Source organism: Aethalodelphis obliquidens, unplaced genomic scaffold, assembly GCF_003676395.1.
Source record: "Aethalodelphis obliquidens isolate GAN/ISIS:26980383/991018 unplaced genomic scaffold, ASM367639v1 scaffold1, whole genome shotgun sequence".
Lineage (NCBI taxonomy): Eukaryota > Metazoa > Chordata > Mammalia > Artiodactyla > Delphinidae > Aethalodelphis > Aethalodelphis obliquidens.
Genome location: NW_020837945.1, coordinates 82,623,740 through 82,643,520, shown reverse-complemented (window position 1 = coordinate 82,643,520; position 19,781 = coordinate 82,623,740). Strand labels below are relative to the sequence as shown.

At 42.7% G+C, this 19,781-nt stretch overlaps 1 protein-coding gene across 1 annotated transcript; it reads left to right on the top strand.

The window, feature by feature from the left end:
* Nucleotides 1–7,342: 7,342 nt before the first annotated feature.
* Nucleotides 7,343–18,359, top strand: LOC113628399 (uncharacterized). The gene is given in 5 exon segments (XM_027122027.1): nucleotides 7,343–7,433; nucleotides 7,752–7,915; nucleotides 7,917–7,953; nucleotides 7,956–8,123; nucleotides 18,340–18,359. Coding segments are annotated over 5 exon segments (480 nt in total).
* Nucleotides 18,360–19,781: the final 1,422 nt, after the last annotated feature.

Genomic DNA, 19,781 nt, shown 5'->3' with positions numbered 1-19,781 from the left:
AATAGTGTATTTATGTCAATCCCAATCTCCGAGTTCCCACCCCCCTTTCCCCCTTGGTATCCATACCTTTGTTCTCTACGTCTGTGTCTCTATTTCTGCTTTGCAAATAAGATCATCTATACCATTTTTCTAGATTCCACATATATGCGTTAATATACAATATTTGCTTTTCTCTTTCTGACTTACTTCACTCTGAGTGACAGTCTTCAGGTCCATCCACATCTCTACAAATGATCCTCTTAAATTATTTTTTTGATCTCTTCTCTATTTTCTCTTTGTAGATTTTTTATTATTTGGGTGTTGGACCTTCTGGATTGATCATTTAAAGGCTTTACTTTTTCTCTTCTATTTTTAATCTCTCTTGCTCTCTCACTTTCTCACCTTCAGATTCCTTAGCTTTATTTCTAAACCTCCTTCTAAAATTTTCATTTCTTTTCTCATATTTTTATTATCCACATGTTTCTGCTTATCTCTCTGAGGATATTAATTATAGATTTTTAAAGCAGCTTTGTTCCTGTTCTCAAATTGTCTTTATTTCCTCAAAATTCCTTTTTATTTACTTGTTTATTTTTGTTTCTTCACACAGGAAGTTCAAATGTTTGATGATATTTGCTTGTTAATATTTAGGATAGAGCATAAAAAGCTGACTGTGAGCTCTGTGTACACGGGTGGGGTCTGTCCAAGGTGGGTTTCACTGTAGGACTGTCTGGCTGGACCATTTTCTCATGGGCCCACGAATTGGATTTCTGAGACTTAGAATGGACAAAAGAATGTAAACACATGGAAAAATTGTGAAATATTAACTGCATACCAGGTGAAAAAGGATGTCAGTCAACATCATGAAAATTGTGTTCTCCAACTACAAAACAAGTAAATTGTAAATTAACAATAAAAATAACATTAAATCTCCCACTTGTTTAGAACTGTAAGGAGTCACTTCTAAAGCAAGTTAAAGAAGAAATCACAATGGAAATTACCAAGTATTTAGAACTGAATGATAACAAAAATACTACAGATTAAAACTTGTAGGATGAAGCCAAAACAATTCTAATTTTTCAGGCATTTATTACAAACAAGACAGATTTAAAATTAAGCACTCAGTACAAGGAGCTAGAAAAAGTATAACAGAGTGCCCAAGGAAAGTAGGGGAGGAGAATAGTAAAAATAATGGAAGTTAACAAAGTAGAACACAAAGAAACAAAACACAAAAGCAGTTCCATGAAAAAACAAAACACAAACTTTTAGCAAGACTCATCAAGGAAAAAAAAGGAAAAAGTCATAAATGAACAATATTAGAAACAAAAAATAGGCATAGCTAGAAATGAAGTAGACATTTTATTTATTATTTATTTTTAATTATTTATTTATTTATTTAGGCTGAGTTGTGTCTTCACTGTTGCACACGAGCTTTCTTTAGTTGCGGCAAGCAGGACTACGCTTCATTGTGGTGGCTTCTTTTGTTGCGGAGCACGGGCTCTAGGTGCATGGGCTTCAGTAGTTGTGGCATGCAGGCTCTGTAGTTGTGGTTCACAGGCTTAGTTGCTCTACGGCATGTGGGATCTTCCTGGACCAGGGCTCGAACCTGTGTCCCCTGCATTGGCAGGCGGATTCTTAACCACTGTGTCACCAGGGAAGTCCCAGAAATTTTAAAAAATAGTAAGAGGATGATAGAACAACTCAAGTCAATGAAATTGAAAACAGAGAAAATGGCTACTTTTCTAAAGAATATGAAAAATCAGACTTGACCCAAGAATATATAGAAAGTTTGAATTAACCAATACTAATCGTACAACTTATCAAACATCTCTCTCTTCAAAAGACATGAGTTTTATTGAACCTTCAAAGAACTGCTTCAGAGAATTGAACCAGGGAAATTAATTTTTGAGGGTGGTATATTCTTGATACAAACTAAACAAGGTCAGTTCAAGAAAAGAAAATTATAAACCAATCTCACTGGTAGCCATCCTCTAAGATGGCCCCCAAGGACCCTCATCTCCTGATATTCACATCCTTGTGTAGATTCCCACACTGAATCCTTGTGTAGATTTCCACATTGAACAGTGGCTTGTCTGTGTGTCCACTAGAGTGCTGCAGGAGTGACAGCATGTGACTTTGGAGGCTAATCCATAAAAGTCACCAGAGCTTCTCTGCCTTACTCTTTGGATGGGTTGTTCTAGAGGAAGCCAGCTGCCATATCATAGACACACTCAAGCATCCCTGAGGAGAGCCACGTGATGAGGAACTGAGCCTTCTGCTAGTAGCCAACACCAGTTTGCCAGTCATGTGAGTGGGTCATCTTAGAAGTGTTTCTTTCAGCCATAGTCAAGGCTACAGATGGCTGTAGCATTGGCCAATGTCTTAACCGCAACTCATGAGAGACCACCAGACAGAACCACCCAGCTACATTGCTCCCGTATTCCTGACACACGGAACCGAGATGTAATAAATGTTTATTGTTTTTTAATCAGTGAGTTTGGGACAATTATTATTATTGCAATGGAGAACTGATACACTCACTTGAGCACCTAGATGCAAAAGTTAGAAATTAAATACTAGCAAAATGAATTAAGTGGTGTATAATTAGAGTTTATCCCAGAATTCAAGAATGTTTAACTTAGGAAAATTTATTAATGTGATTCACTATATCAAAAAATTAAAGGAGAGAATATATGTTCATCTTAACAGATGCAGAGAAAGCGTTTGATGAAATTTTAAATCCATTTAGGATAAAACTTACCAGACTGGGCTTAGAAGGAAGCTTTTTGAACATGGCAAAGTTATCCATCAATAATCAACAGCAAGCATACTCACATAGCACAATTTCAGAAGCATTTCTTTTAAACTCGGGAGTAAGACAAGGATGCCTACTATCGTCACTTCTTTTTCACATTGGAGAACCTTGCCCATGCAACAACCCAAGGGAAAAAAGAAGACGTAGAAGAATTGGAAAGGAAGAAATGCAAGTATTCTCTTTTGCAGAATACAATTGTCTACATAGATAATTCAAAAGAATTTACAGATAAACTATTAAAGTATTAAATTAATTCAGCTATATTGCTTGACACAAGGTCAACATAGAAAAATTACTAGTCTTGACTTTCTTTTCCCCCCCCTCAGCCATGCCGCATGGCTTGTGGAATCTTAGTTCCCCGACCAGGAATTGAAAGCGCCAAGTCCTAACCACTGGACTGCCAGGGAATTCCCCCCAAATTACTAGTCTTCCTACTCATCAATCATGACCAGTTAGAAAATGTAATAGAAAAAAAAAAGATCTCATTCATAATGACAAGATGAAGTTGTGAAGTGCTCAGTGATTAATCTAACAGAAGATAGGAAAGTTTTTATGGAAAAGAATGACAAAATATTGTGGGAAGAAGCCAAAAATGATCTGAAAATAAATGAAGAGACATATGTTCATGGATCAGAAGACTCAATGTTCATGCCAATTTCTCTCAAACAATCTATAAATTTAATTAAATTTCAATCAAAATTTCAATGAAGTGTTTTTTTGATGGAATTTGTCTAAGTGATCTTAAAATTCACATGGAAGAGCAAGAGCTAGATAATTTTGGAAAAGAACACAAGGAGGTGGGATGGAAGCAAGACTTAACCTACAAGATAAGAAGACTTAGTGGTATTGTAAAGGAATAGTAATTAGAGAGTGGGGTGGTGAGGCAGAACAGAGAGCCCAGGAAGAGACCCACACACATATGGAAAAGATACACAACAGCTGATATTTCAAATCAGTAGGGGAAAGAAATTACTTTTAAAATAAATGATGCTTGGAAAATTGGTTATCCACATGGAAGAATATCAAATTAGGCTCCTAGTTCCATACTCCAAAATAAAGAACTAAAAAACTAATCTTTAAAGCTTTTAGAATAAATATGGAGAGATGACTTTTGGGCAGGTAATGATTTCTTAAACAGGACACAAAAATAGATCACAAAAGGAATGAATGATGCCTTATCTGTTTTAAATGAACTACTTCTGTTCAAAAAAGACTTCTTAAAGAAACTTGAGGATAAGACTCAGACTAGGGGAGGGTATTTGCTACTCAGCGAACTGACAAAAGATTAGTATCTACAATTTGTAAAAAAATTCTACAAATGAAATAGGAAAGAGATAAAAAATAGAATAGAAAAATATGCATAAAGTATGAAAGGGCAATTAAGAGAAAAAGAAATCTGAATGGGCTACTTCATTAATAATCAAGGAAATAAAAATTTAAACTACATGAGATAACATTTCACACCCATCAGACTGGTAAAGTAATTAAAAAGGGATACTACCAAGTATTTACAAAGATGTAGAGTAGATAAACAGAAACTCTCATAGGCAGCTAGTGGGAAAATAAATTGGTACAACCACTTTGAAGAGCGATTTGGCAACGTCTGACAAACTTCAGATGTGCATGTCCTTCAACTCTGCAGTTGACTTCTAGAGAAATCCTCACATATGCACTAGGAAACAGTACGTGTATAAGAATCCACTATAACATTGCTCATAATGGGGAAATACTGGAAATCATCTACGTATCCACCGAGAGAATGAATAAATAAGTGGAATACTACAAAGCAGTGAAAATATACATCTATAAATATGGATAAATCTCAAAACCATAATGTTGAGAAAAAAATCACTGTGAAATGACATATAGAGTGTGATACATTTTGCATGAAATTTGAAAACATGGATATTATATATAGTTACATATATATAGTATGCAGTATAAACACACAGAGGAAAGATAAATATCAGAATCCCATAGAGCTGGGTGTTGGATACTTAGATGTAAGTGTCTTTACTCCTTTGAAAGATTGTAGTAAAAATCATCATAATCCAGATCTGTATAACTGTCAGTTCAGACAGAAGGACTCCTAAGCTCCCTGTGTGTCCATATTTCATGACACTGGGGTTGATGGTGGCCTCTCCCACTAAATCCTGAGCTCCCTCAGGGGTGTGGTCTTTTTCCTTTCCATATTCTTAGAGCCTGGCATAGTGTAGACGTTCAACCCGTGCTTGTTGACTGACTGACTGACTGACGACTGACTGAATGAGTAAATAGAGAAAGAGGGGAATGCGGAAAGAGGAAGGTTAGGAGGAGGATGGAGAGAGACTGAGGCTTTCACTGCCGCTCTCTGACGTGGACTGTGGAGAGATGTAGACAGGCTTGAGAAAAGCTAGAGAAATGAGCTGTGCTGGTGGATCATGATTAGAGGGAAGCCTAGAAGGTTTCCTGAGCCTCTCACTGGGGGATAGTGGTGGTGGAGTCACCACCTGACATTTTATCTGTTTAGATAGGAACCCTGAAGGGCACATAGGTTTAAGGAGATGATGAGTATAATTTCAGACAGTGATGTGAGACCTCCAGGTGTAAGTATCCAGCGTGTACTAGGATATATGGGTCTACAGCTTAGGGGAAACACCAGAGCTAGAAGTGCAGAGTTGGTTATTCCAGGAGAAGGAGATGAGTAGTGAGGCAGTGATAAGCTTCCCTGGGGAGGCGGGTGGCTGCAGATGGACCCTGGCGAGCATGAGCATTTAAGGACTGAGGGAAGAGAAAGAACCCAGGCAAGGAGGCCGAGTCCAGAGAAGGAGGAGACCAGGGGCGCCAAGAAAAACAGTTTCAGGAAAGAGTGTAGTTCGGTGAGGTCAGACAAGGAAGAAAGGTCCAGAAAGGTAAAAACTGAATAGTGTCCTTTGAGTTTGGCAAAGGAAGGGTACTTGTGGTCTTCGCTGGAGGAGTTTCACTGGAGAGGTGAGGGGGAAGCAGATTGCATTGTGCCGTGAGCGATGGTGAGCTGAATGTGAGCACAAGTGGAAGAGCGAATCTCCAAACCCTCTTTTCCCAGATGCCTGGACTTGAAGGGCGGACAGAGATAGGTCAGTAATATCACGGGATGAATTTGGGGGGTGGGACATAGTTGACTCTGAATAAACTAAGGGAAGGAATTTTAAGACAGAAAGAGGCTTAAATATGGGAGAGAGAGGGAGATAACTAATGAGTCAAGGTTTTGGCAGAAATGGATGAATGCACTAATACTAACAATGCTAATTAGTACTAGTAACACTAAGACTAGCAAACACTTACAGAGCACCTACTATGTACAGGTGCTCTTCTAAGTGCTTAACATATATTTAATTCATTTAATCCTTACAACAAACCTATGAGGTAGGTACTGTACCCCATTTTACAGATGAGGTAAACTGAGATACCAAGAGTCAAAACAATGATCATCATTATTTTTTATTGAGCTCTTATTTATTAGGGGTATGACTACTGACAACACGTCTGTAATGTATTAATAGATCAGTCTTACATATTAGGCATAGTAAGAACATAATGAGAGGCAGTAAGACACAGAAGGAAAGTCTGCCTTGGTCTCTGGTTTTCGAGGGAAGGAGAGAAGGACGAATGTGAACACAGAGATGGGTATAGACATAAGGGAGGGGTAGAGAGAAGGCAACAGAACTTTGAGGCAGTTCAAGAAAATGGCTTTGACTTCTTTGGCAAAGTAGAGAAGGAACATTTATTATGGAAAACACAGGTAACAATAAAAGAAAATGAGAACAATTCCAAGCCCTTGCCATAACCACTTTTAATATTTTGTTGTATTTCCTTCTAGAGTTTTCTCTAAGCATACATATATAGGCATAAATACATAACAGAGGAAGCCAGTTCTTCCTTCTGATTGAAAGAATAAGAACAAACCAACCCAACAGAATCTACACCTTGCAATTTTGGAGCTGCAAGAAAAACAGTTCTCAGTGTAAGGAGATAGCTGTGTGACCTCACCCCCTTGTCCTGAGCAATCTCCCTATGGGTCTTTAGTTGTGCAAGTCATTCAAAGACCCTCTTCTGTCATGCAGAGGTTTGAGACACTGTGACCTGGAGAAGCCAGGCTGTCTTGCACAACGTATTGAAAGATCATCTTTGTAGTGGGGCAGCAGATTTGCATCTCTGCAGACTGTTTCCTTGGAGAAATGTTTCAGACCTATGTATGAATTTAGCTCAATCCTAGAGGCAGGACAATATACCTATTATGAGCCTGTTGCATATAGAAAACAAAACATTTATATGTGTGTTTGTGTTTTTGTTTCAAGGTAGATTGTCCTAGATTAAACGTGTGTGTGTGTGTGTGTGTGTGTGTGTGTGTGTGCGCGCGCGCGCACGCGCACATATGTATTCTTCATTGAGAAAGTGCCCAAAACACATTCTGGCCTCAGGGAAGCAGCCCCCATCAGAAATTGGGGGTAGGATTGGGAGGGGCTTCCTGGAATCCCTGAAGGGATCATTCAACAGATGGGTGCCCAATGAGTGGCCCAGTTGTCTGCGGAAATGACATGGGGGTATGACAGCTCCCTTCGTATTTGGAGGGTACAGAAGACTGGCCAGCAGATCCTTGAAAGGGGCTGTAGGAGAGAGGGAGGTGAGTGGCTCTGACCGTAGGAAGTAGAAGGGGCTGGACCCTGTACTGACCTCAAACCTTCGGGTCAGCCTGAGGATAAATAAGAAACTTATTTGAAGGGGTGTAATCTCGGGACCCACAGTGATCAACAGAGCCAAGAACTCGGACTGCACCTTTTAGGCTTGTCCTCTAGAAACACTTGTTCAAGCAACAACACTGCTTTTATAAAGATAGGATCCTGCTCTACATAGTCTTCACTTAATAACATATTGTAAATATCTCTCCGTACAATTAAGCGTTCTGTGCCATGGTGTTCAATAGTCATTCCATCGTGGATAGAACATGGTTTCTTAGCTGCTGTGTTGGAAACGCCCACCAGACTGGACCTCACTGGAGACCAAACTAAGCCCATCTTGGGATCTGGCCAGTGCCGTATCTTCCCCCTCCTATAAGGACCAGCTTAGTCAGTTCCTCCATCTCTCACCTCTCAGCACCTTCCTGTGATGGTTCTGGACCACCTGTTGAAGTCCCAGCATGCCTTGTTCCCAAGCTCACGGAAGTCATGGAGAAAAGGAGGCCCAAACACACCAAGAAAACGCTGAGGCAAAGGCATGGCTGGGATCCCAGCACAGAATCCCCATCCTCCTGCAGTTACAGTCTTGGCTGAGCTGAGCCCTTTCCTCACAGTGTTTGGCTTGGATGATGGACTAGGTGAGTCAGCCCTCCTGGCGCCCTCCTGTCACCCTCCTCTGAGTCGAGAGTCACATTTAGATGGGGTTGTTGCCAGGTCAGTAGAATTATCGGTCCTTCCCACACCCCGGTCCTCCCACCCCTCTCTCTGCAACTAGGTCCCAGAATGTGTCCTGTGAGGGTGTAGGCTGGACTAAGCCGCAGGAGCTGACCTATATCAGCTATATAGTAGCCCAGAGCCTCTTGGAGCCTGGGTGTTAAATGAAGGAAGCACTTCCCTCTGGGTCTTCAGATTCTTTCCTTGGGCTCAAGGCCAGTGGGCATGTACCTCCCAGATGACCCCAGACAGACCTGATTGGAATCCCAGCTCCATCACTGACTGGTTGGGTGACCTTGGCCTTACCTCTTTAAGTCCGCGGAGATGAGTTTTCCTCACCTTTTTTTCCTACCTTTTGTTTTTTTTTCCAGTTGTGCCACGCAGCATGTGGGATCTTATTTCCCTTACTAAGGATAGAACCTGCGCCCCCTGCCGTGGAAGCATGGAGTCTCAACCATTGGACCGCCAGGCAAGTTGCAAGTTTTCCTCATCTTTAAAATGAAAAAAAATGTTATTTGTACCTATGAACGTAAAGAGTCAATGCATATAAATGCAACAGGGCCTTAAGACTAAATTTTCCACGAGGTACTAATACGTATCATAGATGTGAAAATCCAAAGCGTGATGCCAAGTCACCTTATGAGATTTTCTCAGGAAATGCCAACATCTGTTCCAAGACTTTTGAAACCCCTTGGCTCCACTGAGACTCTGAAAAAGTAGAAACAGAGGAGGCAGAAGGATTTTGTGAGGAGGATTTCCTTGAAGAAAGCTGGGCTGTGAGTCCCATCTTGGGGGCAGGGTGAGTGCCTGCTTCCTCACCTCAAACCTACTGAGGATGATTGCCTGTGGGGACGCTATTCCAAGAGCTTAACATGTGACCCCTAGAGCTGGGGCGTGGTGGCCTGGGCTCTGGTCCCACCTGGGGAATCTGGAAAGTGAGAGGAGGGCTCACTAGCTGCATGGGTTGGGCTGCTTCCACCACCCTAGGACCCCCTGCACTCCCAGAGTTTTTTTGGGGGTACAGGAAGAATGGGAATTGCTGCTAGACAGAGGTGGGCCTCACAGCAGCGAGCCTGTGAGGGCTCCATGTCTTGGGTCCTGTGTGGAGGGACCCCACTAGCTAAAGGTTGGTGCCGAGGAAGGGGCCCCAGGTGACCACCAGAAATGAGATTGGACTTGAGATACATTCACAGGTTGGAGGGAACTTCGGGAGAAAGAGGCTGAGTGGGTAGCCTCGTGGAGAGGGCATTAAAGCACTCCGTGAGAGAGAGGCAGAATTTAACATCTGCCTGGCGAGGAAGCCTGAAGTCAACCGCCAGCTGTTTCTGCCCCTTCCCCGCCTGCGCCCATGGAGCAGCAGAGTTGTAGCCATGGCAACTGGCTGGGGAGGCCCAGTGGAAAACGATGGAAGAAGCCAACTCCTCTCTACCGTCCCCACTGCGGGGTCCAGCTGGGCAGGCCCAGGCTGGGGGAAGAGAGAGGATTTAAGGTAAAAATAAGTTGAGAGTTTTGATGAATACCTTGCATTAGCATTCCAATTACTGAATTGAGACTGTGTTTGCGACCCAAAGTGACTGCAGACCCTGTTCTAAAAATGAGCAGAAAATCTCGGGCCTGCTGAAGATGTCACCCAGGTCCTGGAGGCTTTTCTCCTGGAATACTGTTGGTGCAAGGAAACTGCCCACCAGTCACTTAGGGTTCTGAACGTAGCATTTAGCAGCTGGGACGTGCACAACAATCATTCTTTCTCCCCTGCTCACCGGATGGTCTCTGGTTTGCAGTCCACTCTCGCCCTGACACACTTTCCTCCAGCTCATATGTCGTGCCTGAAGCATGTTGTCTGTCTGAAGGTCGAGGTCAAGTGCTGCGGGCAAAGGCCATTTCTTGCCACTGATTATCTTGAGCTTAATCTCCCCAGAAGACAGGTGACATCCGTGACAGGCACAATCTTCCTGCGGGAGAGAGGAACATGAAGTGTGTTTCCCATCTCTCAGACAGAGGAAGCCCTGCCCAAAGAGCTCACCTCTGCCATAAAGCCCCCGTCGGCCGACTTAAGCTCCCTGTCCCACCGGCTGCTCATCTCTAAAAAAAAATGTTGATAATAATAGTGCAAATCTCACAGCGTTCAGTATGAAATGAAATCATGTGTTAGGTTGAACTCTAGGACACTGCCAGCATTCAATGCTCTTTCACTCTACAGAAATGGCAATTTCAGATGCTTCAGCCTAATGTGTAAACAATGCTTTGTGAACTCTGAATTGTTAGTTTTTGTGTTTAAACAAAACAAAACAAAACAAAATAACAGTAACAACAAAATCCTTCCATCCATGCTCCCTAATGAGTCTCCAGAATTCTGTTTAATGTCTCAAGGAACTGGAGACTTGTGAAGTGGCTACGAAGGACAGCCTGAAACCGGTGAATGTGCGAGACCTCAGTTCTTTGCCGGTTTCTCCCAGTACCCAGAGCTCCCCCTCTCTCTTCTCCCGTTGCAAACAGTAGCACAGACAACAATTCCCCCCGACCCCAAACAGCTGAACTTTCAGTACTATGGATCCAAATGGGCATTTATTAGATTTAGTCTGCTTAGTACTCTGTGTGTTCTCTCAATTCTGAGGACTCGGTTTTCTTAGGTTCAAGAAACACCCGTTCTTTAAAAAGAAGTATCTCCCATCAGATGAATACATTTGACTATGTAAAAATTTAAAACTTTTGTATGAAAAAACACTATAAATGCAACTGAAAAAGGACTTAGGGAGGGGGTGGGTGGGTGAAATGGGTGAAGGGTGAAAAAGTATAAACTTCCAGTTGTAAGATAAATAATTCCTGGGGATGTAATGTACAGCATGGTAACTATGGTTAGTAATACTGTATTGTATATTTGAAGGTTGCTGAGAGAGTAGATCTTGAAAGTACCCAACAAAAGAAAAATATATATAACTATGTGTGGTGATGAATATTAACTAGACTTATTGTGGTGATCATTTTCAGTATATTGAATCATTATATTATATACCTGAAGCTAGTATAATGTTATATGTCAACTATATCTCAATTAAAAAAAAAGGCAAAGACAATTCATAGAAAAGGAATCCCAAATGGCCAGTAGACTATGAAAGGATGGTCAAGCTGACTAGAAATCAAGGTCATGCAAATAAAAGTTATAATGAGGTATCACTTCTCATCCATCAGACTGGTAAAATTAAAAAGTAAAAATATTAAGTATTGGTGAGGTTGAGGAAAAATGGGGACAGCCATACACTACTTGTTGGAGTACAAACTGAAGAGCAGTTTGCCAGAATCTATCTACCCTATCACCCTGCAATTCTCCTTCTAGATATACACTTGGAAAAACCTTCATCCAAGTGCATAAGGCACATATTATTACATTGTTTCATGGTGGTAAAAATTTGGAACTATTGCATAAATCCATCTATTAAATAAAGTACTATATAAAAAAATGTGGTATAGTCAGGAATACAGTGAAACATTCTACAGCAGTCCAGAGAAATTAACTGGTCTTCTCTTCATAAATGTGGAGAAAGCTAACACTTACACTACTGAGTGAAAATCCTGGGTTGTAGCACCCTATGTACAGTATATTATTATTTAAGTAAACTTGAAAGCCTCATGCAACATTATATATATTATATAATACACATCATATATATATATGTGTGTGTGTGTATATATATATATATATATATATATATATATATACGCATGTATATATATAAAAATAATGGACTGGAAAGATATCCACCAATTCATGGTGGTGGTTGCTGCCTGAAGGAAAAAGGTGGGGAAGGGGGATTGGGGGTCAGAAGGACCATCAGCTTTATCTGTAGTTTTGTTCTCTAAAAATATTACTCGATGCGCACCCGGTAAAACATTATAAATTGTCAGTTCTGATTGGTGGGAACACAACATTATATTATTTTCTATTCTATTTTTTAGTTTTAATATTTCTTTAAAAAAATCCCTCTCTATTCTACTTTCTTTTTCTGGAACACCTATTAGAGGGATACTGGAACTTCAGAATTTATTTTCCACATCTCTTAAATAAATCAATTCATATTTTCCTCCTCTTGGGCTGCATTCCAGAAGAAGCCCTCAGGTCAGTTTTCCAGCTCAGTAATTCTTATAAACTGTCATTATTTTGTTATCAGCTCATCTGTTTATTTTTTAATTTCTTTTATGGTATTTTTTATTTTCAAGCGTTCGCATGGGTTCTCTTTCAGCGCAGCCTGCCTGTTCTTGTTTCTTGGATGCCAGACCCTCGCTTATTCCTCCGAGGATTTGGATTATGTTTAGGTCTTGCTGTGAGTACAGTTTGCCTCTGTAAGTTCCTTTTTGTTGCCTGCTCCACTTCTTTCATGGTGTTGGCCTTACCCAAGAGTTTGCTGACTGTTGACTGGGCTTGTCTTCGTTGGAGCCGAGTTGGGCTCTCTAGTATCTGTTAGTGCTACTTCCTTGGGGAAGGAGTGGGATGTGAGTGAGTGGGGAAGGGGAGGGTTGGGCAGCTGGGAACAGGGGATGGCCTAGGTTGGTTTTGTGGCATGGGTGCTCCAGTCTCTGGTGTGCATGGGACCCTGCCTTCTCTCTCTGACTCCAGCCCACATCCACTGTGCTGCCAGGAGGGAGATGTCCCAGTCACCTCTGTCTGGTGTTTGCGTGAATGTGGGCAGGGCTTGGTTTATAGAGACCAAACGCTGTTCCTCTTGGTGGTTCTCTGTTTGAGCTGCCCTGGTCCTGTCAGCTCCCAGGCACTCCTTCCTCTGGGCATGGTGCTCTCCCATCCACATTTTGGACTGTTTTTTCTTTCTTCAATCCAATCCCATCATCATTTCATCAGCATTTTATCTTTAGAAAATCTCCACAGTTTCTAATCCACCAAGGGACCCTTTCATAATTTTGAGTTGCAGATTTAAAAAATATCTTTTCTTTCATTTGTTAGGAATATGGCTTATTTATAGACCACCATCTGTTAATCTCAAGCTTGGAGAGAGAGCTTAGGGCTAACCATGTAGGTTTGGGAGTTATTTGAATAAAATAAAACTTGAAGCATGGAAGGGTAAAAGATACTCAGAGAGAGCCTGTGCAGAGAGAGAGGAAAAAAGCCAACCTAGGATAGAATTTAGGAAATTACCCATGCTTAAGAGGTTGGGATAAAACGAGGAACAGTGGGCAGGAGTGGTGGGAGAGGTAGCAGGAGACTTGTGGAAGGGCAGGAGAGAGAGGAGGGGTATGCACTACAGAGAGATGACAGCATCAGCCCCGAGAAAAGGTCGTGAGAGCAACACTGAGGATGCTGGGGGCCTTCGAGAGCTGCCTCACTGGAGGGCTGGGGCCAAAGCCAAACAGCAATGAGTTAAGGGCCAGGTGATGAGAAGAAAGCTGAGGCAGAGGGTGTCCTTCTGTGACAGCAGTGGGAAAGTGGAGGGGACCTTGAAGGCAAAAAGCCAGCCAGGAGGGGGTTCTGAGAGACCCTCGGGAAACCCCCTCCATTGATCTGAGGCCTCCTGACTCCCACACATAAGGAAGTTTTCCTTGGTATAGAAAGCAGATGGAATTAACAGCTTTGATTATTATTTCTGTGTGTAATGTACACAGCAAGAGGTATTTTAGAAAGACTTGTAATATCCTGTTATAAATCCATCTCTGTTTAGAAGCCATCTTTGTTTGCTTTCCAGCTTTCTTTTCATGAACATTTTTCCATTTTGTCATTGATGCAAGATACGTAGCATTAGGTGTCACACTTTTTACCCTGGGGAAAGTAATAAAAGGTGTAGTAACAGTTTCTGCCCTTGGAACAGGTAAGGGGCTATTGCTCTGAGCTTGGCCATGCCATTCAGAAAAGACTCCTCTCTGTTTACTCTGCTTCCAGGAGAGCCATCCCAGCTCTGAGATCCACAGCTGCCTAGACTAGCAAAGAACTCGGACCTCTGGCATAGGGCCAGATCAGTGGGGTTAACTTCTGGGAATTGATTGGCACCGTGAGAGGAAATATGGGGTAGGTCAATGCTGTGAATGGACTCTGATTAGTTGAGCCCTGACACTTTCATCTTGAGGCAGGAAAGACAGGGCCAGGTCCAAGGACAGCCTCCTCATGTATAGGCATTAGGCAGAAGGCAAACAACCTCCTTGTTTTGCACTTAATGAGGCCATGACACATGGAGGAATGGCATCTAAAACAGAAACTTTGTAGCATCTGAGCAAGAAACTCTCACCATGAAAACAGTGGAGCATGCGCAAATAAAAATGCACAGGTTGCTGATGACCCAGTATGACCTCCCACGTGTGGTGCTCCACTAGAAAGGGAAAATTTAAGGGAAAATAGCTCTTAGAGCCCACGAACAGTGGCTTCAGGAGACAAATACACAGGACAAGAAGCTGATGCAACCTGGTGCCATCCAGGCCACACTCAAAGAGCATTCCATCCCTAATCAAAAAGACCACCCCCCATTCAAAGGGCTGAAAATAAGATGGGGGAGGAAAAAACCCTGTGGTGCACCCCTCACTCTCGAGGACACCGCACTCTTCTCTGACTGTGTCCTTTGCTTTTGCCTCAATAAACTGCTTCTTTGTTCTTTGTTCCTCAGCCTCTGTGTGTGTGTGTGTGTGTGTGTGTGTGTGTGTGTTTCTTCCTTTGTGTGTGTGTGTTTTTTTTTTTTAATTCCTTTGTGTTTTGTGTTCCGTGCCCAAATTCTTTTGGATGAGTTGAATAAGAGCCTGGACTTTGGATAAAGCTTTCCCAGTATCGATCTCACTGTCATGAAAGAATGACATTACTCCCCAGCCCAGAGTGGAGAATCCTGCGTAATTTAGGCAGATTATGAAATTGAAGGAGAGATGGGGAAGAAAGGGGGGAATTTAAAATAAGGCCCTAAGCACAAGGTTCCAGGAAGAAAAGGAGAAAGGTGTAGTGAACATTTGGGGTTCTTTTTTCTAAGTGGCTTTATTGATGTGTAGTTGATATTCAATAAACTTTGACATATGTATACACTTGCGATACTGTTACTACTATCAAGATAATGAATGTATCCATTACCCCCCAAAGTGTCCTTGTGTCTCCTTGTAATTCTGCCTTCTCTCCCCTGTCTAGACAATAATGGATGTGCTTTCTGTCACTATAGAGAAGCTTGAATTTTCTAAAATTTTATATACATGAAATCATACATATATATTGACATTTCACTCAACATTATTGGTTTGAGATTCATTCATGGTGTTGTAGGCATACCAATAGTTCTTTTCTTTTCATTGTAGAATAGTATTCTATCGTATTGACATACCACAATTTGTTTATCCTTTCATCTGTTGATAGGCATTTGACTTATTTCCAGCTTTTAGCTATCACAGCTGCTATGAATATTTGTGTATAAGTCTTCGTATGGCATGTGCTTTCATTTCTGTTGGTTAGCTACCTCAGAATGGAATGGCTGGATCATATAGTAGGTATATGTTTAACTCTTAGAAGAACTACTAAGCTGTTTTCCAAAGTGGTTGTTTCATTTTGCTTCCCCACCAGCATTGTAGAGCATTCCAGTTGCTCCACATCCTCAATAACACTTGGTATAGTCGATCTCTTTACTTTTAGATATTCTAATAGGTGTATAGGGGTGTCTCCTTGTGCTTTTTTTTTTACTGAGGTATAGTTGATTTACAATATTATATAATTTTCAGGTATATAACATAGTGATTCACAAGTTTTAGATTATACTCCATTTATAATAATTATTTACAATTTATAATTATTTATAATTATTTTAAAATATTGGCTATATTCTCTCTCTGTACAACATATCTTTGTATCTTATTTATTTTATGCCTAGGTCCTCCTGATTTTAATTTTAGGTGGAGTTGTTTTCTTTACTTATTTATTTTTATTCTTTTTCATTTTCTTTTCTGTTATGGTTTATTATAGCATATTGAATATAGTTCCTATGCTATACAATAGGACCTTGTTGTTTATCCATTCTCTATGTAATAGTTTGCATCTGCTAGTCCCAAACTCCCAATCCAACCTTCCCCCTTGGCAATCAGAAGTCTGTTCTCTATGTCTGTGAATCTGTTTCTGTTTTGTAGATAAGTTCATTTGTGTCATATTGTAGATTCCACATATAAACGATATCATATGGTATTCGTGTCTCTTTCTGACTTACTTTGCTTAGCATGATAATCTCTAGGTCCATCCAGATAGCTGCAAATGGCATTATTTCATTCTTTTCTATGGCTGAGTAGTATTCTATTGTATATGTGTACCACATCTTTAACCATTCATCTGTTGGTGGACGTTTAGGTGTTTCCATGTCTTAACTATTGTAAATAGTGCTGCTATGAACATAGGGGTGTATGTATCTTTTCAAATTATAGTTTTGTCTGAATATATGCCCAGGAGTGGGATTGCTGGATCATATCACAACTCTATTTTTAGTTTTTTGAGGAACCTCCATACCATTCTCCATAGTGGCTGCACCAATTTACATTCCCACCAAGGGTGTAGGAGGGTTCCTTTTTCTCAGGTGGAGTTCTTTTTTTAATTTAATTTAATTAATTTATTTTTGGCTGCGTTGGGTCTTCGTTGCTGCACGTAGGCTTTTTTTAATTGCATCGAGCTGGGGCTACTCTTCGTTGTGGTGCATGGGCTTCTTATTGAGGTGGCTTTTCTTGTTGTGGAGCACGGGCTTTAGGAGCGTGGGCTTCAGTAGTTGTGGCACGTGGGCTCAGTAGTTGTAGCTTGCGGACTCTAGAGCACAGACTCAGTAGTTGTGGTGCACGGGCTTAGTTGCTCTGCAGCATGTGGGATCTTCCCAGACCAGGGATGGAACCTGTGTCTCCTGCATTGGCAGGTGGATTCTCAACCACTGCACCACCAGGGAAGTCCAGGGTGGAATTCTTCTAATTTAGGGTTTCGTAAAAATAACAAGAAAGATGAATTGAGACTGGTTCTGTCCATACAGCTGCCCTGAGAACAAGCAGGTAAAGATAACTAGGTATACTGTTTTATATATGGACTTATGTATATTATATAGCACAAATAATAAATGAACTTTGATATTTACTTTCAATCTTTCCTCTTTTAGTCACATTTGAAGCTATATGAGGCCAAAGAGAAATAAATCTACCTGGTCATGTGTTCAGCTCTAGCTTTTCTGTCTTTTTCCTGCTATAGTGCCCTCTGTCTTGCCTCTTCCATGCTCTGAGAATTTCTCCAGCCTCCTTGGGAGTCAGAATGAACCCTATGCCACAAACAGGTGCTTAAAATTACAAACAGAACTTGAACGTTTGCTCAACATTTAGAATTAATTATCATGGACTAATTTTTTTTCTGCTAGGTAATGGTTTGTAATCTCTTTTGGGTCATGGATTCTTCTGAGAATCAGACAAAGATATCAGGAGTGGGGAAGGATAGGTGTACATACAAAAGAGGGATGCACAGGTCCAACTCTGGCGAATGCTACGGGACAGAGGTGTGCAATGCAGGAATCCAGAGAGGGATTTTTTCCCTTTCAGTTGTTCTATTCAAAATATGAGTGGCAGGGGCTGCCACATGCTGTCTGGAGATGCTAGAAAACAGAGTAGAGGCCTGCGGATCAAAGCCCTTTGGAAGTGCTCCCTGCCCTACACTTTTTGTTACGGGAGCCAGCAAATCCTGTCGTTTGAAGCAGTGTGATTTGAGCTTTGTAACCAGCAGCTGAAATCACCCTAAAGGGTACGAGGGGTGTCACAGAGCAGAGTGGGCTTCCTTCCTCTGACAGAGCCACGGGAAGGGCTGGGGAGATTTTTGGAAGGCAAGGAGGGCATTGATGGGGAAGGGCCTCAGGTCCCAGCAGTGCCTGCGGGAGTGAAGGCCACTGTGGGTGTGGGGCCTGGAGGTCAGGAGAAGGTTGGACGCCACCCTCCTGCCCCTCCCCCAGAGAGCCCTGTCCTACCCCCTCACCCCGCAGTGAAGCCCCTCCGTCCTGAGGATGCAGGCTCTCTGTTGGAACAGGCAGCCGCAGGACCTTCCGAGGAATGAGAGCCGCTGGAGAGGGCTCACGGCTGCTCCTCCCAGGCAGCCATGTCCCAGCGCATGGAGATACTCCGGCTTCTTTTCCGGTTTGACAGGATGACTCTGCAAGTGTGGCTCTCATTTTGCAGTACAGGAGCGAACCCTCTAAGTGGGTCGTTGCTAAAGGGGGGGTGGAGGACCAACCCTGCTCTCTAGTCATGGCCGTTTGACTCTCCTAGCTGATGTCCACTGCTCTCCTCCTGCTTCTCTCTGGAGGTGGGGAAGTCCCAGTGCCCTGGGCACATGCAGTCTGCCCTCTCCTTGCCCATGATCATCTCCCTAAAACACATCAGGATGCCATTTCTTGGCCTCCAAATCTTTGGTGTTTCCCCATAACCTAACCCTCTGTCCATGCTCTGGCCCTATTTTTCCAATCTCAATCACTCCTCCAAAGAAATCACACATTTCTTTGGAGCCTCTGTTAAGAGCTAGGCACTGTGTTGAAGGTGTAAAGATGAGCAGGTAGCTCGCAGCCTGGCAGTGGGGCACTGGGGCATCCTTGAAGCACATGGTACAATAGTTCCAGCATCAAGGGTTGTTCTGGAGCCACACGGCCCTGAGAAGGGAGAGTGGACTGGGTACAAAATGATCCAAAAAATGTCTTCAGGAGAAGAATTGGGGGAGGGCATCCTGGACAGGGGGACTAGCACGTGCGAAGGCCCAGAAACAAGTTTGTGGTATGTTTGGGTAAAGGCAGGTGGTTTTGTCATCTAGACTCTGGAGAAGGAGGGGGTGACATGGAGGGGAAAGGCAGCCCGTGAAGTGCTTTGTACAGACACTCTCTGCTCAGGCAGCGGGCAGGTGGAATGGCTGTAAGCTGACCACACCGACATTCTGCAGAGCTGGCTCCGGGGCCTGTGTGGGACGTGTGCGGGAGGGAACACTGTGGCGGCCCGGGGGGACCATTTAGGAGACTTGTGCTGTCCACACAGATGGTGACAAGGGCATAGGCTCTGTCAGCAGTGGGGGAGCTAGAGAGACGTTTCCCACTCTGGCAGGTGAAGGCTGGTGGGGGACAGGGGTGTGGCTGGCGTTTCTGTACAGAATTCCTGGTCAGGCGATGGGGTCAGAAATGGGAGCTAGGGAGCAGAGTGGGGCAGCGTGCTGGAGCTTCATCCTCCGTCCTACTCCCAGGTCCCCGATCCCACCCAACGCACCTTCCCAGCCCTGCAGACGGGTCTTCTGTCTCTAAACACACCTTGTCTTGTCAAGCCTTTGCTAATGGTGTTCTTTCTGCCTGACATGCCCTCACTGCTCGCCCTTCTTCACCTGGTCAATAATAATCATGGTTCATAATATAAAAATAATTAGAACCACTTTTTTTGGGGGGGGAGCTGCATCGGGTCATTGTGGCGCACAGTCTTCTCTCTAGTTGCAGTGTGAGGCTTTTCTCTCTCTAGTTGTGTCACACAGGCTCCAGAGTGCGTGGGCTCTGTAGTTTGCAGCAGGCGGGCTCTAGGCTCGCGAGCTCAGTAGTTGTGGCACGCGGGCTTAGTTGCCCGGCGGCATGTGGGACCTGAGTTCCCCGACC